This window comes from Ailuropoda melanoleuca, chromosome 5 (assembly GCF_002007445.2).
Source record: "Ailuropoda melanoleuca isolate Jingjing chromosome 5, ASM200744v2, whole genome shotgun sequence".
Lineage (NCBI taxonomy): Eukaryota > Metazoa > Chordata > Mammalia > Carnivora > Ursidae > Ailuropoda > Ailuropoda melanoleuca.
In genome coordinates, this window is record NC_048222.1 from 49,284,042 (window position 1) to 49,307,672 (window position 23,631).

The 23,631-nt window shown below is 44.0% G+C and overlaps 1 protein-coding gene across 3 annotated transcripts in view; it reads right to left on the reverse strand.

The window, feature by feature from the left end:
* CGNL1 (cingulin like 1) overlaps positions 1–22,748 on the reverse strand; it is a 97,628-nt gene extending 74,880 nt beyond the window's left edge. For 2 of the 3 annotated variants that reach the window (XM_002920673.4, XM_034660925.1), the window contains exons 1-7: positions 21,150–22,748; positions 20,279–20,373; positions 18,371–18,476; positions 15,554–15,655; positions 14,715–14,863; positions 13,214–13,349; positions 3,343–3,555 (exon numbers count right to left, since the gene is read on the reverse strand). In XM_002920673.4, the coding sequence (XP_002920719.1) occupies positions 3,343–3,555; positions 13,214–13,349; positions 14,715–14,863; positions 15,554–15,655; positions 18,371–18,476; positions 20,279–20,373; positions 21,150–22,733 (2,385 nt within the window). In that variant the 5' untranslated portion in view covers positions 22,734–22,748. The remainder of the gene's footprint in view (positions 1–3,342; positions 3,556–13,213; positions 13,350–14,714; positions 14,864–15,553; positions 15,656–18,370; positions 18,477–20,278; positions 20,374–21,149) is intronic. The other variant, XM_034660926.1, reaches the window with a different exon arrangement.
* Positions 22,749–23,631: the final 883 nt, after the last annotated feature.

The following is a 23,631-nucleotide window of genomic DNA, read 5'->3' on the forward strand; positions in this document are numbered from 1 at the left end:
TTAGTCACAGTGATGGGGGAGTCCTTCCCCTGGGGCAGGAAAAGGCTGAATGCTAGTGCACACGCACATTTAAGAGACACTTTACCAAATTTAAAAAGTTATATTTAATTCACTCTCCTCTAAGTAGTTAATTGAATAATCTTGAAATTATATTCTAGAATACCACATGTAAATCATTTAACAAAAAGGCAGCATCTGTCCACTAAACTGACATAATTTTTTCCATTAGATATGATTCTGTCACATGTGTTCGGGAATCACCTTCAGAAGCAAAAGCTAACAGGTGCAAAGACACAATTGTGATGCTCTTCAAGAAACTGCAGGGAGGGGCGCCTGGGTGGCTCAGTTGTTAAGCGTCTGCCTTCGGCTCAGGTCATGATCCCAGGGTTCTGGGATTGAGCCCCGCATCGGGCTCCCTGAGCTCAGGGGAAAGCCTGCTTCTCCCTCTCTCACTCCCCCTGCATATGTTCCCTCTCTCGTTATCTCTCTCTCTCTCTGTCAAAAAATTAATAAAAATCTAAAAAATAAAAAAAAAAAAAAAAAAAGACCCAGAGGTCGTAGCTCCCTTAAAAAAATAAAAAAGAAGAAGAAAGAAAAAGAAACTGCAGGGAAACACAAAAGCAAGGTGCAGAAATTCAAAGTCATAGCCGGGTTTCTCAAAAGACCTTCCACATCATCATCGAAGAAAGTCCAATAGGAACCATGCCACAGGGACTGAAAACCCAGTTAAGAGGGGAATTTTTCATTCATCAGACATTACACAGACGTAACTGCTTAACAGACACTGCGTTAAACTCAAGAGACAAAGATCACGTGCTGTAAACGTGCAGATGGGTTGAGTTTGGTTTCTATCAATCTTTTCTTGCTATTTTAAAAGCCAGGAGACCTCAAAATCAACATCCAGATATCTGGCTTCTTAAAAAAAAAAAAAAAACACAAAACTGAGAGATTACAACATGGGCCCAGGATTCCTTCACTGAGACTTTCAACTGCAGCAGAAAGCAACTGACCCTACAGCAAAGGGCATAATTTCTAGTTTGCCACAGTCTCCACCATGCCCTACTGTCACCTGCAACAACACACCCAGAGGTCCACTCATTGATGTTCCTGTCTGGGCCCTGAGGTACTTGAGTTTGCCGTTTGCACTCTAGAGAAAATAAAGGGGATGGGGGATAAAAATGGTCCCTGTGCTTATTAAGAAGCTCAGAGTCCAATGAAGTAGATAGATATGATGAATTACAACATGGTATGATACAAACTACAGTAGAGGAATAACCAGGGAGCAACAGAAACCCTACAGAAGGGTGCCCCTAACCCCACCAAGAGGAGTGGAGGCACCCAGTCACCCTCACAGGGGAGAGGACATTTGGGAGGGTCTTGAGGGATAAGAAGACGGTGGTCAGGCAGAAAAGTGGAAGGAAGTCAGTCCACATGTGCACAGGGGTGAAAAGATTAAAAGAATATGGAGTTTTCTGGAGACACGGTTAGGCAGAGAAAGGACTTCTATTACCTACCATGCTAACAATTTTGAACTTTTGTCTGGAGCAATGAGGAGCCAAGACAGCCTTTAAGCAGAGGCTGACATGATTAGATTGGTCCTTTCAGGGAAAGATGCCGGTAGCACTGCAGAATATGACCTGTGGCAAAGAAGCTTGTTGGCATGCACCCCTTTGGATGCTAAGGTGAACCCCTGTGTGTTAGTCTCCAGGTGCTCAGAAACCCTATGTTCTCTGCCCATGATATATGTCTTGGTGAACTCACCTGTTATTTCTTTCACAGACCGGTACGGGTCAATGAAGTTATTTCTCTTGAACTGGCATAATGAAAATGCTGTAAATTAACATATAATACTGACCGTTGAAAGGGTCAAAAGGTAACAGACTAAGTCTCAACGGATTATCTCGATTCCACTCACCTACCATGTTTCCCTTCCCCATGTACAGTGTCTATGAAAGGACCCAGAAGCTTCTAAGAAAACATCTTGCATCCCAGGTGTGGCACAAGATTAATTGTCATATTGAAATCACTATAAACATGCCCAAAACACCATCCTCAAATACCCTTCAATGAATCACCCATGTTAACTCGAGCTTTGACACAAGGTCTGAAGGTGGTGAACACATAGTGGGTTCAAAGGAGAATCATCTTACTCAGTAGCCTACTGGCATGTCCCCCACTTAACAACAGCACAGAAAGGCCTAGAACAAGGACATCAGGCTGCAGCACAGAAAGAAAATAAGATGGAAAACACAGACACACCCTCTCTAAGCAATGAAAATTAAATCGGTTTCCATTTTCTCCCTCAAACTAAACCAAACCTCAAAAAAAAAAAACCCCAAAAACTAAGGCAAATCAACAAGAAGAGCTTTAAAAACTGTCTCAGTTATAACAACCCCAAGCAGACTATTTCCCAGACTTTTTATTGTTGTACCAAACAAAACCACCTGTCACTTCTAGTCATTTGCAATTACCAGGCCGTAATTGAAAATCAGTGAGTCACTATGGAGCTTAGGGGAGAGAGGGGGCCTATTCCCTCAGAGCTGTCGCTGTAATCATCACAGAATAAAACAACAATATGAAGAGTTCTTTCCTCATCATCTTTAACCTGTGCATTGCAGAGACTCTAAAAACTTTATGCTCTGTTAATTCCTCTCATTCCCTAAAGATGGCATGATATTTCAGAGCATTTTCCCCTTCAAAACGTTGCTTTTCTCTTCTTCGATGGCCAAGATGAGGCCTGCACCAAAAGACCTCGTCATAATTTTGCAATCTATTTGTAGGAGCCAAGAATTCAATTAAGAGAAAAATTCTCTTGCCAGGGTTTGGACAATTCAGCCAATTAACCCTCATGGAACTCTGCTGAGAAAGAACCTGAACTGTTCAACGGAAGGCTTCACGCGTCAAAAGGAACAGGCTAAGGCAGGGGCAGGGGTGAAGGATTCCAGAAATCTGGGTCCAGTCTGCCACCCTGCCCTGTTAGCAAAGCCACACGATGCCCTCGGCCTCCGACCCTTAGGTGTATCTGGAGGCGCCCAGCTTTCTGCTCCGCAAGAGGCTCATTCACGGGCCTCCAAATCTCACCTGGAATGAAAGCATTACCCATGTCCTTAACAATTTTTAAATTCAGACTCAAAATGCTCAACAACCGCACTGCCAAACTCAACATTTGTGAACGAGCTCTATTTCCATGACCTGAGGAAACTGAGCTTCACTTTTCATCAGAAAAACAACTGGCACGGGTGTGGGCGAGGTGCCCTTGCCCCTTCGTCTGTCCCCAAGCCCGACTCTCACGCCCCAGGCCCACGCGCCCCAGGGTCTGGCCAGACATGGCACGTGACTCGCCTTGGTGGCTTCTTCCACACTCTCCCTCAGGACCTGCAGCTCAGCATCGTACTGCTCCTTCAGCTTGTCCATCTCCAGGTCGTGGCTGGCCACCTCTTCCTTCAGCGCTCCCTTCAGGGCAGTGAGTTCACGCTCCCGCTTCCTCAAGAGGTCTTCCTGCTCCTCTTTGGCGATGAGCAGATCCTGAAGATCCTGTTTTGCCTGTAAGAGTTCCTAGAGAGAGGAAGCACGAAGGGGGAGGTGAGGATAAACGTCTGCGCTGAGCCGCCCTGCATGGCCTCTCTGGTTGGGTCGCCCAGACCGATGGCCATACTCCCGAGCTGTCCTCTGACTCTCTCCTCCGCACACGACCCACCAGTTTAGACCTCTCCCCTTCTTTTCTTTTTATTCCTCTGAGGCCATCATTCCCCTTGATTTGTCTGTCTCAGCTTTCATGAGTTTGATTGAATTTGAGGGAGAAAAAGGGAAATGGATTTCATTTGCAACACTTTGAAGGGGCATGTCTGCTTTTTCCACCTCCTTCCTTTCTGTGCAATGAACGGCCTGCCGCCCTTGCGATGGCCTTTTGTGCACTGTTGCTTCCTAGGGGACATGCCGACTGGCTGGCCTCACTTACGTCACACCAGCCCTGGGACCGGCCGCACGAGGTCAAACCCACAACCCCGGTCCTGGGACAGGGGCTGACTCCGCCCCTTCTGCTCCTGTCCCACCCGCCCCTCTGAGCAGGCGCAACACGCACATCTTCGCCTCCTTAACTGCCAAGAGCTCCCGAAGAAAGGCACGAAACTGAGGCAACAAGTTCCACCACAAATGGCATTACCGAAACCCAAGTGTGTCCTGCCAAAAGCTCAGCATTCCTTTTACTTCGCCATCTTTGTCCCAGACCCACTGAGTTCTCCTCAAGCCCCGGACGCCCTCACTTCACGCCGGGGGGACTTGGACATGGCCGCCTCGGCTCCCTCTCCACCCCGTTTCCCCTCCGCACACCGGCTGTCTCCCACCCGCAGCCGCCTCACACACGTCCGGCGGCCCCTCGCCAGCCTGCTCCAAGCCTTCCCTCCATCAGTGATCCTTCTTCTGTCATTTTGTTCTCTTCTTTTTCCTTGGATCTGTGTCCTTTTCCTCAGGGCATAAGAATCCACTGGGTCAAAGGCAACAAAACAAAACAAGCTTTTCCACGAATCTTCCTGAAAGTATAATTTCTGCTCACTGCGCTTCTTGACCTCTCAGTTATAACAACCCCGATTTGACCACCTATTCACTCCTTAATCTCTTGCAATGTGGCTTTGCGATATTGCACCAAGACTGTCCCCCCCCAAGGTCATAGTGACCTCTTAATCACCACATCCATACTTCTTCCCAGTCCTCACTTTTCTCGACCGTTCTTTGATCCTCCCCACCTGTCTCCTTAAAATTCTCTTTGGCCTCGCAGTTCAAAGGCAGGACATGCCTGTTTTCTTCCCTCAGGCTGCTTTTCCTAGGACAATCTTTTCTGGCTTTTCTCTCCCTCTTCCCCAAAGCTAAGATGATCCCCAAGAATGCAACTTTACATTCTTTATTCTTTTTTGGCAAGCTCATCTATTTTTTTCCCTCCAATTATTAATTCTAAGCAAGTAATTCCCAAACCTTTACCTCCGACTCTTATCTGAGTTCAGACCTGCACTTCCAGTGACCTGCCAGACACATCCATCTGGATGTCCCACGGGCCTCAGATTCAGGTTTATATTTTTCGGTGAATTCATCATGTTCCTTCCTTTCCTCCTCCTTTGTTCATTATTCTTATGAATGGCAACACCTGCTTGAGAGCTTGGAGGCTTCCTTGACCTTTCCTGCCCTTGTCCTTCACAACTCAAAAGGTGTGTAACATCTTAGACCCTTTCCCTCACCTCCCTGGTTTAGGCTCTCCTGCCACCTAACTGCTCCCTGCATCCAGTCGCTCACCTGGGGCCGCTCTGACATTATCCACATGCATCCTCTGTCTCAAGTGCCCTTCTTCCCTCTCAGTCCTGCCTCTCTGCCTCTCAGAAAATCTCTGAAGATGCAGATTCAGCAGGACCTCCTTCAAGAAGTCTTCCTTGAATCCCCCTCCTGACATCCATCTCACTTTAGCTGTACATCTCAGAGCACTTCATTCTTTCACCTTGCAGTCCATATAGACTATTTTCTTTTCTCCCCTGCTAGAAGGATATCGATCCGGTCATATTTCTGGTGCATGGATCAATGATATTGGGAATGTGTTCTGAATATAAATGAATCAACATGTGCAGTATAGCAGAAGTCTGCTGATATCAGAATTCTAAACTAGTCTCTTTTTTTCACTGGTGGCTTCTGGGTAAATACACATGCGTGCTCTTAGAGTTCCCGGGAAAGCAGAGGAATGGCAGCCACCTGGGGAGCTGAGGCCTCAGAGATGAGAAACTACTTTCCATTCAAGAAGTCTGTCACTCGGGGCGCCTGGGTGGCACAGCGGTTAAGCGTCTGCTTTCGGCTCAGGGCGTGATCCCGGCGTTATGGGATCAAGCCCCACATCAGGCTCCTCTGCTGTGGGCCTGCTTCTTCCTCTCCCAGTCCCCCTGCTTGTGTTCCCTCTCTCGCTGGCTGTTTCTATCTCTGTCGAATAAATAAATAAAATCTTTTAAAAAAAAAAAGAAGTCTGTCACTCATGAGGGGATGAAAACGTAACTGGCAATGGAATCTCTTTCCTTTTCTCTGGGACGTGCACATCCGTTGAACCAGGGGAGCCGCTGCAGTCCCGGGTAGAGCTGCGCTGCAGAGACCCAGACTTCGCCCGTCCAGAATCTCGTTAGCAGGCACTGGTAAGTGCAGAGGAAGTGCCAAGAGATACATCCAGGTAACTGTACCAATTCGGGTTCTTCCGAAGCACCAAGCACAGGACACATGAGCAAATCGTAGAAAGAGAGAGCCCATCCTGTGATTTGCCAAAGGGGGAAATCCCAGTGCCAACGCTACCAGCCACTCCTTCGGGAGGACCAGAGACACTCCCAACACTTGCCCCCAGCTACCCCTGCAGGTTTTCCAGGGCCTTCTGCCAGCCTCTTTGTGAGAGTCCCTGTGATTCTAACCTCCGTTTCCTGCTCTTACTCTCACACATTTCTCAGTTGTTTTGATGATAAGGCAGTTCCTCTTCCCACACTTATCTTTTCCAGGATATATCTGTGCTTTGTGTCGCCTTTTGTGAAGTGCCACCAATGAATGCATGTCAAGAACCTAGGTTTTTATGGTCCGTTTGACACCGATGTGCTGTTATCTGTGGCTGCGGCTGTCACCTAGGTGGCCCGTGTTGTACGGATCCAATCAGATGACACCGCACCATATCACTTTGCAGCACTTGGAAGTTGTCCAGGGTAGAGACCAAAAAGCAGGAGAGAGTTCAAAAACTTTACTTCGTCACCTCGGTAGCCTTACTGCCAATCATCTCAAGCCAAAGAAAGGAGAGAAAATATAGAAATTTCAAAACATAAGTAAATACCCATCGGAGATGCACATGCGTCTCTGGAGACACCAATCAGAGAAAACAAAGGGGGGCTCTGGCCAATAGGAATCAGCACTTTCGAAACCTCCGTGCACCCAGGCCAGCTGCAGATAGAAAGCATCCAGGAGATAAGAACCTAGAGAGCTTGTATGCATGTATGTGGGCAGTGAGGGGCTACAGATTTGACTGTGATTGGTACGCGCTATGTACAAAGAACTGTGCTAAGAGATGAATATTCAAGGAGAGTAACAGTATGCTCATTCCTAAATGAAAACAAAACAAAACAAAACCTGGAGCTCTGAGACACTACCATGCCTAGGATCACACAGCTTGTACACAGGAGTCTGGGACACAGACCAGAGACCACTGCCCCTTCTCTTTATCATATGGCCTCTGCAGGCCTGACCACAAGCCTACACACGCAAGAGGAGCTTAGGGGCAAACAACTACACCGCGCTCAGTCTCTTCCGTGCAAATGCAACAGAACACTGTGTTTGGCTGGAAGTGCCTATAAGGAGGGCCCACCCCTGTAAAGAAAAGAGACATGTCCAGAACATGAATGGAAAGAAGGAAAGCTGAAAGAAAAAGAAAGTACACTCAGGGACCTGGCTGTTATTAGCAGCAGCAAGGGGCTGTCCTAACAGCAGGTGCACAGAGACCCACACACCAGAATATCCAAGGCAGCAACTCACTTGCCCAGAGAAAGCCTCATTTCACACACCACTTATTCCCAGGTATTCTTTTTTTTTTTAATGTTTTTTTATTATATTATGTTAGTCACCATACAGTACATCCCCGGTTTCCGATGCAAAGTTCGATAATTCATTAGTTGCGTATAACACCCAGTGCACCATGCAGTACGTGCCCTCCTTACTACCCATCACCAGTCTATCCCATTCCCCCACCCCCCTCCCCTAAGAAGCCCTCAGTTTGGTTCTCAGAGTCCATAGTCTCTCATGCTTCATTCCCCCTTCTGATTACCCCCCCTTCTTTATCCCTTTCTTCCCCTACTGATCTTCCTATAGTCACCATACAGTACATCCCCGGTTTCCGATGCAAAGTTCGATAATTCATTAGTTGCGTATAACACCCAGTGCACCATGCAGTACGTGCCCTCCTTACTACCCATCACCAGTCTATCCCATTCCCCCACCCCCCTCCCCTAAGAAGCCCTCAGTTTGGTTCTCAGTTCTTAATCCAGTCATCTGTTGAAGGGCATCTCGGTTCCTTCCACGATTTGGCTATTGTGGACAATGCTGCTATGAACATTGGGGGGCATATGGCCCTTCTCTTCACTACGTCTGTATCTTTATTCCCAGGTATTCTAAGCCAAACTGAGAAAAATGCTGATCTCTTCTGTGTACATGTTTCCCAGAACTTATAGGGTCTCTATCTGTGGTCCACACTCATTCAAAGGATACATAAAAGGTTTTAAGTCAAAACTGTAGCTGATAGGGAATTAGGTAATTTTTCCCCCAGAAGAATGGCCTACAAAGCACATCACAGCTGATGAAAAACATATTTTTTATTTAACATTTGTAAAATGTGCAGTCATATCCTACCAGTACTTTACTTTTAGAGACCTCATTTCTGAGCACAGTCTATCTATCCTCAGATCAACACAATTTCAATACCAGAGTATTTTAAATACTTGCATCTTGGCAAATGCCAGGGATAAACCAGTACCAGCCTCTGCTGCAGTGAGGTCCATCCAACAGCACGGCAGGCTCCCATCAAAGACGATGGTTGGTAATTAGAAACTGCACTACCATGGCACGTAGAGCAAGGGCTCATATTCACCCATTACCCCCAGAATGGAGGGAAAACTTGCATTTATGGACAAGGAAGTGGTTGAAAACTTATTTTGTAATCATTTCTGTAACTTGAGTTTAAAAAAAAAAAGTTCAGAACCATCAACTGTTTAACAGAATAACAAAATCATCTTATTTTTGGTCAATTATATGGTTTAGCCTAGGAGAATGGTGTTTTTTACTCTTTCTTTCTTTCTTCTTCTTTTTTTTTTTAAACTTTATTCTCTCTTACTGTTACTTTACTGATTTTGTATTGGTGTCCAATGTTATTTAACAAAATGCAAAACATTAAAAGAGATTTCATGAAAAATCTCGTGCATTTGGCAAGCCTCCCAAAATGAAAAGCCTTCAACCTTTTTCGAACACTCAAAAGCAGAAGTGTTTAATGTTCATTGTGTTTAAGAGCCTGTTCTAAGCCAAATGCCGGGAAAACTTGGCCATAACTATAATCTGTTATCAGATTCTCCAGGCCACTTCTTATTAAGATATGAAGAATAAATTGAATGTGACAAGGAGATAGGGTCTATTTTATTAGTGGTACAGAAACCATAGGTCATGTTTTAACTACTGCTGACAAGTCAAAGGAACCTGATTGAAACAGTGAGGATGGGGGCGCCTGGGTGGCACAGCGGTTAAGCATCTGCCTTCGGCTCAGGGCATGATCCTGGCATTGTGGGATCGAGCCCCACATTAGGCTCTTCCGCTATGAGCCTGCTTCTTCCTTTCCCACTCCCCCTGCTTGTGTTCCCTCTCTTGCTGGCTGTCTCTATCTCTGTCGAATAAATAAATAAAATCTTTTAAAAAAAGAAACAGTGAGAATGAACCTCCAGAGAAACCCACTCTGACACAGAGAAGCTAACTGCCCTAACTCATCTAGCAGGAAGCCCGCAAGAGATGACATTCCTCCCCTTACAGGAAAGAGGCAAATAGAGAGCCAGCAATATCAGCTATTTTAAGAGCAGATGTGCTCTGTTTCCTTTTCTGTGTCTCTCACTACCAGCCTGAAAACACATCACCAAAACTGAGGCTCATATCCTTATCCTAGTTACCACTATCAATAAGTCAATAAACTATTTAATTAATTAAATTATATCCATTAATATATGCGCAGTGCATTGTGCTTGGAAAGGCAAAGAACCATGTGGCTCAATTCAGAATTATTCCCTTTTCTTAAATGGTGACAGTTCTAAAATAAATACTGAAATGTATTTATTCATTTGCTCTGTTTTTCGGCCCTGTGTGAGGCATGAAATGGGGGAAGAAGCAAAGCTGACATTGTCTTGAACTAACTGGCTAGCAGAAGAAAGGGACAGATATAACATAGAGCAAGGTCAAATGTGCTAAAATGAACCTATAAGGAAACAGGATTTCAGGTGAAAGGACAACTAACAATTAAAGGTTTCAGTTAGTGAGAAAACCCAGCAACTTAAAAGACTTCCCAACAGCAAAGATAACACCTTCCCCTTTTAGAATCAATAAAGTGTCCACACAAGACTCATAGGATATGGCAAAGTCTTCTATTTAAATTTGTTTGTGAAGCTACATTTTTGTTGAAAGCCATGAAGTGTTCAGTGACATCATTTCTGGGAAGTTATCCTTGGGAAATTTTTCTAAAGAAGTAAAAGGATACATGTGAAAAACATTCAACCATTTTTACATGATTGAAAAAAAGAGAGAGAGAAACAATATAGAAGGATGATGAAATTTACTATGGTTTATCTCCCCAAAAAATAATGAAGACTATAGACTATAATAAGGAAAGTGTCAGAAACACTTTTCTGACAAATGAACTCTTTTTAAAAGATTTATTTATTTATTTATTTATTTGAGAGAGCAAAAGCATACACACATGTGCAAGGAAGGGGCAGAGGGAGAGGGAGGGAGAATCCCAGAAAACTCTGCAATGACTGCGGACCCCAAGATCACTACCTGAGCCAAAACCAAGAGTCAGGCGCTCAACAGACTATACAACCCAGATGGCCCCTAACAAATGAACTTTTAAAAGCAGGCATCAAAGCTGTAGGGGCACTATAATTGTCCCTAAATTACAGAAGGGTAGATGAAAGCTATCAATGGATAGGGAGGCAATGAAGAGATAAATGTAGATGTAAAAATAGAAAATGTAGAAATAAAACTAGTCATTAAGATTTTAGGAAAATGTTTCCACCATCCCTCCATTTTAAAATTCCATTCTATAATTTTAAAAAATTTTATTTTATTTATTATTATTATTTTTGAGACAGAGAAAGAGAGCATGCCAGCAGGGGAGGAGGGCCAGAGGGAGAGGGAGAGAGAGAATCCTAAGCCAGCTCCAAGCTCAGCACAGAGCCCAACGCAGGGCTCCACCTTACAACCATGAGCTCATGACCTGAGCTGAAATCAAGAGCTGGATGCTTCACTGACTGAGCCACCCAGGTGCCCCCATTTTATGATGTTTTAATATTTCAGCGACAAATACACCATTTTCAAAGCCCCATTTTAATGTAGCTTGTCTTTGTAACTCAGCCCTGAGACGAAGGCGGAGCCATGAGAAGCAATATAATACCACGAGTGTAGTGGTTTTTAAGATAAAGGTCATTGGATAAAAAGAGAAACAGGTGCTAAGGAACAGGCCCACGGTTTTCTCAGGAGCAAAGGTCTACGTGGAGACACGGAGATGTTCATGTGGGAGAAGAGAAACAATTCCCCTCTGCCTATATGGTGAACAAATCTGGGAGAACATCTATAACTTCGTGGCCACCAGTGCTCTGCTCTCTGTCATCACCAAGTCATGGGGAAGAGACTCTCAGTTCTAAAGAGCAAGAACTAAAATCCCTTCTGGGAATTACTCCAAAACAAAACAAGGAAAAGGGTGAGAAAACACTAGACAGCCGAGACTTTGAGGCAGCCAGAAACATGAACTCCAAGACAGGAACAAAAAAAAGACCCAGGCCCCAAAGGGGAAAGCTGCAGAAAGTGAGAAGTAAATGCTGACAAGGTACCTTTACTGTTTTATTTTTTTATGGTTTCTTCTTCTTTTTTTTTTTTTTTTGCATTGTTCTAAATTGTTTATCATTTATTTGCGGGCTCTTCCTACAAACTGAAGCTTATAAGGAAATAAGCTTCAAAACTATGCCAAAAATACAGGTTTTGATAATGATAGCCAATATCAAAACATCTAAATGGGCACAGAGATAAAAGTTCTATTTCTGATCTTCAATTATACCCATTTCCAGCAAAAAAAAAATGTACATGTCCACAACCTATGTGTGTATGTACCACCTTAACGGGATGGCAGTCTAATTCAGGGAAGAGATAATGACTGTCTTTGGGAAACCACACAATAATGAACAAATGCTAAGCAGAGAAAAGAGTCAACTTCATTCACTGATACATGGAATGATACGAACTAAATAGTCAATAAGGAATATACTGATATAGGCAGAAGCTAGACGGGCAGCCTGTGTACATAGCAAATGCATTCATTCACTCACTCATTCCTTCATTCATTCATAATGCATCCATCCAACCATCCACCAAATATTTGCCAAGTGCTATAGGTCCCAGGTACTGGAACAGCTGCTGAGGATAAAACACTAAGCCAACCACCACCAAGCCCGCCTCCTGGAGCTTACACTCTCGTGTGGGCCTTAAACAAAAACTGTTTTAATTTCTATATGGGCATGAGAATCTTTAAAATGCTTTTCCACAACCAGCATTACTTACGAAGTGTTTTTGCCCAAAGTTTAAGCTGAATCTATTAGTGTTTAGATCTAACTTCAAATTTACTGGAAATGCAGGAGATAGTGGAACAAGTTAATGGACACCATAAGGAAACAATCAGACAAATCCAGAATGTGGGCCATTGGTCTGGTCTCTTTGGAAAATCAGTGGGCTGGAAGAAAGAGAGCAGGGAATAGGAAATTGGTGGCAAATCTATACTAAGATAAATGAACTCAGAGAAAGAAAACAATGAAAGCAATATGGGATTCTTAACTGGATCCCGGCTTGGGGGTGGAGGGAACAACTATAAAATACTTGAGGGACAACTGGCAAATTTTGAATAAGGACCAGGTATTAGAATTATTGTTATATTATAGGAATTATTGTTTGAAGTATGATAATAGTATTGTGGTTATAACAAAATTCCCTAATTTTTTAAAGATGCATGCCAAAGAATTCAGGAGTGAAGTATGGTATTATCCATCATTTATTTTGAAATTGTTCAGCAAAAATGAATAGAAGGACAGATGAAAAAATAATAGGATAAATGAATAGACATGAAGACACGGGGTAAGCATGACAAAATGTTGAAAACCATTGGGTTTGGGTTAGGGCTCCATGGGAGTTAATGAATTACTCTTTCTAATTGTCTGTATGGTTGATATCTTTCCTAAAACAAAGTTTAAAAACTATTATATATGATGCTTTTATGGACCCTAGCCATAGGCACAGTGGAGAAAATGCACATAATGGAATAGGGCTCATAGTAATGCAGACCCACCCATCCCATCCCAACCTCTCCAGGCAGAGGGGGGGCCTCTCTTAGCACCTGATCCCATCTCCCCCCCCCACCCCCAGGCCTTACCTCAATCAGAGCTCCCTTTTCCCTGTCCTCAGATCGTTTAGCGCTGTCCAATTCATCATGCATTTCTGAGAGCTGGTCCTGAAGATCCCTGATCTGGGTCTGGTGCTGTTCCCGTTCCATTTTCACCTGGAACAGTCTGGCAGGGGAGGAAGCCCATCAGAGGGACTGTGCTAAGCCTTGCTTTTGATTTCAGACCTTCAGATGATCAAGCACAGTCATCTGAAGCCCCGAGGAGCCTCCCAGTCTCTGTTCTACACTGAACAAGGAAGCACAAACCAGAAAAGGTGCTGGTAAGAACTCAAGTCTGCAGTCTAATTTGCCCAACAAGTAGGCAAGTGAGAACTCAAACCAATGTAAGGGGTAAGTTATACAGTGACAGTTCCTCCCCAAAAGGAGACTGTAGGGTACTAGAATTTAGATGAGAAGAAAGAAATTGACCCCAAAAAAGGAGAACCTCTTTGATAATGCTTTCACTAAAACCACCCCATTCCCTACTCCCCACCCCACGCCCAGCCCCAGGAGAGTCAGTAAATTATGGCCTACTTGGCCAATCTGGCCCACGGCCAATTTTTGTAAATAAAGTTTTATTGGAATATAGCCATGCTCGTTTATTTATGTATTACACATGGTCATTTGCACAACACAATGGCAGACTGAAGGGGCCCAATAAAGACCATATGGCCCAAAACCATAAACTATTTACTACCTGACAGAAAAAGTATGCCAACCTCTGCTCTAAACCAAACTCACAACTATTTTACCTTTGGATTTTGTAAAGTCTTTACTACACGCTAAATTTTGTTTTTTTCTCAGCAATTTTTCTAAAACTAACCTCTAGGAATGTTTTAAAAGCAAAAACTCCATCGTCAAAATTGCAAAGGCAATCAAATGATTTTATTATATTTTTCTTGAATTTCCTTCTAGATTTCACTACTGCTCAAACCTTCCCTTAAGACCTCCACCATGTCCACAGAGCTTCATAGCACTGTACATTTGCAGACTTTGGTTTCAGACCCTTTTGTCACAGAATTTAATATGATGCAATGGCAGGGCCATCTTGGCTTTGGCTTTCCCTCTCTGCAGACTCAACAGAAGCATAGGCACTGGTCAGCAGCATTCAGGATAGAATTCACAAGCTGGGAGATTACAGAAGTCATAGGACAGGTGCCTTTTGGAGGCCAGACCCAGGCTCCTTGGAATCTCTGTCTATAGATATCCCCACTCAGTACTCCCTGCTTCTCGCTTATCGGCTCTAGGAGCCACTCTCAGGGCTGCAACTTTACAAGGCATCCTTTAAGGTATACAACGAATTTTTAAATTATTAACCTTTCTGCTTACCAGTCTGCATGTGTCTCCAGTTTCACAATTTTACAAGGATAAGAGGGAGAAAAGGAAGCGTCAGCAGCCCCTCTAAATATCTGGAAGGCTAAATAGTATTAAACAGACAAAAAGGTTCTGGCTACATCAGATGCAAGAACCCGGCTCTTGGGCCAGAACTCACTCCTCCAGGTTCTTCCGGAGCTCCCCTTCGCTCTTTTCCAGGCGCTGTTGCAGCACGGAATTCTCTTCCACTTTACTGTCATGCTGGCCCTGGAGCTCTTCCAAACTTACTCTCATTCTCTCCCTCTCTTCTTTCATGTTCTGCTGATTCTAAGATGAATACATGTGATTTTCAAGTACCTCCACCGAACGTTAATGCAGTCCCACAGAAGACTACCTCATTTGTTTTTTTTAAAGATTTTATTTATTTATTTGACAGAGAGAGAGACAGCCATCGAGAGAGGGAACACAAGCAGGGGGAGTGGGAGAGGAAGAAGCAGGCTCATAGCGGAGGAGCCTGATGTGGGGCTGGATCCCACAACGCCGGGATCACGCCCTGAGCCGAAGGCAGACGCTCAACCGCTGTGCCACCCAGGCGCCCCTACCTCATTTATTAAACAACTTAATCAAGCTACATAAGTAGGCCAGGGAGATATTGAATGACTTGTAATACTTCTAAAAGAAATACAGCTAAACTTCAGTCTGCTATTTCTATTACTCAGTTCGGGTATTTTATATGCATTTAGCTTCCTACTGGCCTGCCTGAATCCAACAGTGCTTTATCCTGTCTAAGCAAACAGTGACTATGGGCTTCGGTTACTTTAAAAAAATTAAAAATAAAACAAAGTTCTTCAGACAGCAGGAGCCAAAGATACAGGAATTTACTCAGTGATGAGAGGAATGTTTCTTTTGGGGGGAGAAAAAAACTGGCTTTCACTTCACTTGGGCAACCAGATTTGCTTAAAATATTCTTTGCAAGACAGAAATTTTAAAAATAACATAAAAGGAAAAATCAGATACCTTGACTTCTAGCTGAAGCTGTCTCTGCAGTTCAGCCACTTCTGCGGTCAACTTGTTTTTCTGTTCCAACAGATCTCTGACTTCAGACGAAGGGTTAGAAGCCTGTAATTAATTGCAGAGACACCCTAATGTACATGTTCGAGATGCTTTATTTTCTTTCTCCCAAAATGTAATCCAAGCAGTAACATCAAAATCTTAAGACGCAATTCAAATGTAAATTCCTCTAGAGAAAAGGGGCGCAAGGAAACCTTCTGGGGGTTATGGGAGTGCTCTGTACCTTGATCGGGGTGGTGTGTGCGTGGACACACACCTATATTCAAAATTCAATGAACTAAGTTAAGAATTGTGCAGTTTACTGTATATAAGTCATACCCCAATAAAACAATATAAAAAGGCTAAAAAATAAATATTTGTTGAAGACTCCTCCACTGCCTAAGGTTATACCAAAGCCTTTGCTTCTGTGTTCCCCAGGCCCTTCATACAATCCATCTATTACAGAACTTCCATCGCATTGGGAATTGTTATTCCAGAACCTGAGATTTTTTTGCTCCCGGCATATGCCTATACAAATAGTAAATAAATGTATGTTGGCTGAATTGGCTTTCTTCTTTTAGATGCTACATTTCCATAATGAAGGGAGATATAACAAAGAGGGGTCTGATGAGAGAGTCAGAAAACAGACTCTGATCTGAGTATGAATATTAATGCTCTCATTTTTTTCTTCCATGGATATAATAACAGGATGATGCTCTCAAAAGGATTTGGCTAAAATCCTACAGCGACATGGTTAGAACACCACAAAAGGGGAGGAAAAGGGATAAAAGCAGGAATCAAAGCTCGAAAAAGCCATGTCTTGGCCCTCATGCGCCTGAATCCAGGTGTGAGTTGTGTGTGATGAACTTGGAATGAGGTACTTCCTCACCTACTCCTGTGAAGTTAACCGAACTCAACCATCAACAAAACACAGGATTTCCTATTTTCTTAGGCAAAAGGAGAACAAACCATTATGGACATCTAAATCCAACCCAGTGAGGGAAATTGTACATTGTTCTCGCCCAAATGAAAAACTCTATCTACTCTGCTGTTTCCAGTATGGTCTTTCCTTCCCTTTCAGGAAATCACTCAACGGACACCAAAAAGATAAAACTCCAAAGCCTTTGCCCACAGATAATCAGATTCAGAAAATAACAGGCAGAGACAGGAGTAGAAAAGTCTGGGCAATTAAGCAGTCATGGTGCTGTGATCTTAGCCAGAAGTCCAAAAGCTATGGTTTGTCTTCTCATCATCTCTGGCTTGACTCGGCAGCAGCTTAACTGGTCTCCCTTCCTCTTATCTTACCTCTCTCCAAAAGCTACAAAAAGAATGAATTTCTACAAATAGCACGCTATTCGTTCTTGCTCGAAGCCCATCGATGATGGCCCATCACCTTCAGCCAAAAATGGAAACTTCTGTGATTTCCAAGGTCCCTTCTATCTGGCACTTCCTCCCCACACCCTGGCTCTCTGCTCCAACCACGCTAAATTGCCTCCAGTCCCCAAACATAGCAAACATGCACCTCTTTGTATCTGGTCATGCTGGTCCCTCTACCTGGAACAACCTGCCTTCCCGGCTTCTCCCAGAGCCTTCTTTACTCTTTTGAGACACTGTTAGTGTCCCGGATCCCAGAGGGCTTAACCTAACTTCCCCAGTTTGGTCTGGATACCCAGAGTCTGTGACCCACAATGACAATCTTAACATCAAGGCCAGAGGATGTGTTCACCCTAAAAATATGTAGGTGAGTGAAAAGCAAGAGTCACAGTGATAACTTGGAGTTAAGAGTTTTAGCACAAAACCCCTAAACCGATTTTAAGAACTATATGGAGCCCCTGAAGCCTGCCTATAAGCCAGGGGTATAATTTAAAGATTCCCCCGTGGGAATAGCGCACACATGTGTACGTGATCGCTCTATCGGACGCCATAGCAGCAGCGATGGGTTAGCTGAGGGCTGAACAGGAGAGAAAAGAGGGAGCTGATGCCTAAGAACACCCTGTACACGTATGTTTCCAAAGTTACGAAGAAGCTGAAGACAGACTTCCCGTGAACTGTCCCTGGTATACTCTTTCCTTTCCATGAGGAGTTGCCCGGGCCGGGGCGGGGGTGGGGGGCAACGAGAAGACACACAAACAAGAAGTGGGTCCCAATTCAAGGCGGTGCAGGACTGAGGAACAAGCTTTTAGTCATCCCTCTCAACGTTGCTTCCTTTCAGGGCACGAGGTGTGTCTGGCACGTAGCAGATGTTCATCAAACATGGGACGACTCCTTTAACAACCAAAAAAATCTCCAGGCCCCAACCGGAATTCAGTACAATAAACGAAACAGGCAGTTTTCTAAAAAAAGAATTTGGCCCCACATCACTCGTTCCTTTTTCTTCCACCCATGCTGGCTGGCTTCACCAGTCTGCACTACTTATTCTCTGAAGTGCTAGGGCTTGGGTCCAGTTCACACTCACCTTCCTTCGACACCTTGGATATGTTAGGTCTCCATCCATGATTTCAACTTGTTCTTCCTATTCTTATTTTCTCTTTCTAAATTTCATCACCTTTTTATTTCATCTTGTTATAGTTACATATTTTTAAAATAAAACCTCTTAAAACCTTTCTGGAAAAAAGGCAGGTGCACAATAATATTTACAACATGATCTTCTGTTTAAGGTCCTGCTCCCTACTCAGGTAACTTCCCACTCACTGCAATAACCAAACGTACAGGCTGAAGAAACAGCAATTTGTTTGCCACATTCCAAGTTAAAGGCCCTCTACAGAATACAGAACTCCCATTTACTTGATTATTTCCTTGTGTGCTCTCTGCTGCTCGAGACTTTAAAGTCTGGATTTTCTCAAAGACCAGGTTGACTTTCCGTTTAGTCGCATCATCATTATCGGTGCTTCTGGAAAAGAGGCAGCAGAAAAAACCATGAGGGGTACAGCCATGGGTCTCAGCATACTTGAGGTGCCATGACATATAAACAACAGAGCCATTTAAGAAGATGACTACAAGAGGTATGAATTAATTAAGGCTCCAGACAAAGCAAGTGTGAGAAGAACAGGGTGGGTGGTGTTTTTCTCTTCAAATAAATTGTTCTATGTTAACACTCAGTTTGGGACGAGGGTTCCCATTTCTGAGCATGTGAAAGAGATGTACCCACATTCTAAGCCTGGAGAAAACATACAGTGAAAATTTAGTAATTTATTGTTTGACTCAAATGACTTATATTCGTTCCAGCAAGGAATTTGTTCTGTGTGTGTCTCTCTCACACACAACCCACAGCCACACACTTTACTTGTAAATCTAACACTAAGAATGATCTCCAGTGACTTTAACTGGTTTTCAGCCTGTGTTTAAAAAAATAACTCGCCCAAGTGGAGACTGTCAACACCACAGCTCTTTACACTTCCACAGGTAATGATCGGATAGAGTTTTTCTGTTCGTCAGTTTTTTAAAGATTTCATTTATTTATGAGCAAGGGAGCGAGAGAGAGCACAGAAGGAGAGGGAGAAGCAGACTCCCCACTGAGCAGGGAGCCCGAAGTAGGGCTCAATCCCAGGACCCCAAAGTCAGATGCCTATACGACTGACCCACCCAGGAGCCCCTAGATAGAGTTTTATTAACTTCGACTACACCTTCTATCACCTGGCAATTAGGAAAACATTTTAAGTAAGTTTCCTCAAATCGTCGTCTCCTCTAAAGTCTGTCTCAGCAGTCTCTCAATAAATCATGAGCAAAAATATATAAAAGAATTTAGAGAATTCTAAAAATCAAAAGTTCTTCTCCCTGAATCTTAACATGGTAAAACCCTTACAGAGAGACACCAACAGCTAGCTCTTAGCTAGAAGAATCTCTTCAGTTACTCTCCACCCCCACCCCCATGCCAAAAAGAGCCCCTCTCTTATATTCTGAACCTCTTTTGTCAGGTCTGTAATTATAAGGTACGAGGCAAAAATATGAAGTGTTTTGATACCAATGAGTACTTGCCAAGTGACTTGCAGTCACGTCGGGTTGTAAAGTTTTTTTTTTTTTTTTTCCTTTTTAATCCTATCTGATGAGACAATGGAAACAGAAACTGCAAATTCCTGGCCTAATATCTAAGCAAGGACTGAAAACCAGATTACTCAAACTCAACCTCCAAGATAAGTATGTGAAAAGCAGTGCTTTTAAATGACTCATACATGCTTTAACAATCATGGAAGCAGGGGCTCCTGGCCAATGTCAACTCTGGGGGGGGGGAAGGTGGTTTTATTTATAACTGCTAAAAAGGGACGATTGATTACTACTGTATGCATGAAGAATTCATGGTGGCAGACTCAGTCAAAAGTGAAGAGTAGACATTCTTCCCATCTTTGAACTTCTTTTTAAACAATAAGGAGTCATTTGTAAAATGGGGGCCCCTGGCTGGCTCAGTCGGAAGAGCCTGCGACTCTTGATCTTGAGGCTGTGAGTTCAAGTCCCACACTGGATGTAGAGATTACTCAAAAAAAATAATAAATTATATATACAAATTCATTTTCCCCCTGCTCTTCATACCCACCACCCAAGACTCAAGTACTGTTATGCAGACTCCAGCCATTGACTCCTAAGCCTCAAATAATTCACACAGGGCAGGAAGGGAGGGCAAACACAAGGTCTCAGAAAAGGAAATTAAGACCCCACCAGAAAGGACAAGACTTGGCTCCTTTAAGGAAAATCACTAACCCTTCTTTGAGGTAATTGTAAAGTATCTGCTTGGCCGTCTCCTCATTGGTTTGTTGAGTGAGCTCTTGCTGGCCTTTCAACAGATCCGGTGTGGCCTGGAATATAAAGCCTGTTATTAGACCACAGGATGCAGTTTCCAGGAAGAAGGCAAAACCATGAAGCAGACGCTTCCAAGCACATTCCTCTTTCCAAAAACAATTCCTCAGGTAAGGACCCTCATTACAACTGGCTCTACCACTTAGCAGCTCCGCAACCTTGGGCAAGTTACTTAACTTTGTCTCTCCTCAATTTTCTCACCTATAAATGGAGGTTAATAATACCTACCTGCCTGGGGGTGGTGCAGCCCGAGAATCTACAACAAATAGTGCCTGACACTTACCAACCTTATTATCATTTTTACCACTATCATTATTTTTTATTGGGACTACCAAAACACTAAATATGCCACTTAAATAAATTCCGTCCCTTTAGGATTCACCCAAATTAAAATTAACCTAATTTCTCAGGCCAGATATTAACGCTGTCCCTCAATTTCATGAGAAAACTCACTATATCTACACAAAGCTAAGCACTGCACCTGTGTGTGGAAACAAATCATGCACACCTTCCGATGCCACACGTACACAAACAAAAAAATCAAGCACGTGGTGTCTGACAAGTCACCTGACAGACAGGACACAATGGGATTCCAGGTGTACCTGAATTAACTTGGAAAACCATACAATTGGCAGTAGGTTGGAAATTCCGTAGGGGAAAACTGAAGCGAATCGGATACGCAATTAGTGGTTCAAGTCAGAGGGCCTGCGTCCTGTAGCCTCCCGCGGCACTGAGCTGCAGAAGAAACAAAAGAAGAAAGGCCCACTAGCATTACCTGAGTGTTGGAGGCGGAAGCAAATGTCTTCACAGAAATCTTCTTGGCACCAGAGTCGGGAGAAGTGGCTAGCGCCCGATTCTGTAACAACAGTGTCGCGGTGGCTGTTTTGATTTCCTCCTCCTTCTTATTCTGTGCCGGGAGGGAAGATGCATGCGTGTTTGCACTCTCCCGACCACCTTTGTTTTCTGGAACTTTCCCATCTTTGCTCTGCTGGGGAGGCCTGAGGTGGGCACCCTGCAGCTTCGCGAAGGCCCGGCCCACGTTCTGTCTCCCACGGTGCTCCTGAGAGGGTGACCTCTGAGGGCACACCTGCGACGGGCGCAGGAGGTGTTCGCTGGACTTGCCCAGGTTCCGGCTAAATTCGTTTAGGTACTCGGTGTTCCCCTGGAGGCCAAAAGGGAAGGCACTATCCACGCTTCTGGACCGCTTCCTGTCTTCCAGATTGATTCTGTTTCGCTTCCCAGACCTTCCTCTCCTCTGAAGACCGGGTTTTTGGTCAAACTTTTCAATCAACTGATCCACACCAGGAATTGATCCTGTGTCAATATCCCGCCCGGTTCCTGGCAAGAAGGGGATATACCGTCTGTTTTCATGACGATTCACATTGTCAGCGTGGATGGCACATTCCTGATCATCAAGTAAAAATCTGTACAAAGAGTTGGCCGAAGTGGGAGTTGCCGATGAGGAAGAGGACCTCCGGGACCGTGCTCCATCCAGGACAGGTCCCGCTGAATCCTGTCGCCGGAAGGGAAGCACGTCTGGCCTGGCTTTCTTGGTTTCGGGATGAGTGTGGGGGCTGTGGGCCGTTAGGAACCTCCCACTAGAGGAAAGGGCCTCCTCCACCAGCCCCTCCTTGGTGCAGCTCTGAACATTTACACACACTGAGGTCTGCTTCTTGGGGTCATCGATGACCACAGAGCTGCACAAACGAATGGCCGTCACGCTGGATTTGCCCACATCTTCCAAAGGAGGTCTGGTAGGCTGGGAACTACTAGGTTTGGGGAAGCAAGTCCAAGCCTTCTTATTGTTGGAACCTTCTTCTGTTAAAGTCTTTAGCCAATTACTCTCAGGAGGCTGGTGATTTTGCAAGTTCAATTCATTCTTTTCAGGGTCATAGGGCTGCAAAAGCTCTGGATGTCTCTGAAAGTTCAACATGTGGGATGACTTCACTGGCCCCTCTTTACATTCTAGAACCCCATTCTTGCCCTCAAAGAGAGAGGATTGTTTCAGGTTTCTTACTGGGCTGGGTTGGGCATAAGGATTTTCTGGGAGCTGCAATTCTTCTGCGCTGCTCTCCTCCAGTGCAGACCCATTGTTGGAATGCAGGGCCAGGTTATTTATCATCGGAGATGGAAATGGTGGCCCATTTTCAGGAAAAGATGTGCCTGCCAGACACTGCTCTGTGTTATTCAGGACTATGTAGGGTTGGCCATCGATTCCCTGCACCCGGATACTGACACCATAGGAGCCTGCCTTAGAGTGTTGGGAATTCCTTGATTTTTTGCTATCATCACTTGCGAGTCTCAGACGGACGCCATATTCTTGCTGCACGTGTTGATATTCACCAAAATACAGCTCCATGGTTCACTGTTCCCGCTGCCAGGGAAAGATGGGGTAAAAACAGGACATTAGGTTAGAATTACATCTGTTTAAATGAAGATGATGAGGGGAAAGTTCAAAGAAAACGGAACACTTTAACCAGCAAGGACACTTCAGAACCAAATGCTTATCCAAACAGGTCTGTCCGGATGCCCTCCGTGACCATGGAGTTGTCAGCACTGGGATTGAACCTTGGCCTTTGGGGGGGGGGAAGACGGGCATAATAACCTGACACCGTTGGCATAACCTCCTTATTCTGTTTCTAGCTGACAGGCCGTTCCGGTTGCTTTGTTTTTTTCCTTAGTTGGTTTCCTCACACCTTATGCTATTTATTTTTAACCAATAGGATGTTCCAGTTACTAGCATTTGAGAACAAGGTACTTTTCCATGAAACGATTAAGACCGAAGGCATTCTGATGTTCACCACTTTCTCTTCTCTCCTGTACTATTGATCTTCCTGTTGGAATAGCACTTTCAACCTTTTTTATGCACAATCTTGCTTTGAAATCTTTCTATTTATTTGGATATAATGTTCAGAACATTGTTTTTACTTTGTTCGTGAGACTGACAATGACAGTAAATGATAAAAATACTTTTTTATCGGTATGTGTTGTAATGAGCACTGGGTATTATATAAGACTGATGAATCACAGACCTGTACCCCTGAAACAAATAATACATTATACGTTAATTGAATTTAAATTTTAAAAATCATGGAAAAAATAATTTTTCATCATTTTTTCTTACTTAAAATGTTCCAGTAACACACTGATGAGAAAAATGTTATAAAAGACTGAAGACTTGGGGCCCCTTATTATGGGATGTGTCCTAATGACAAGAATCAGTGCCATCACCTTTCTGGGGTGTGGCCACCGATGTC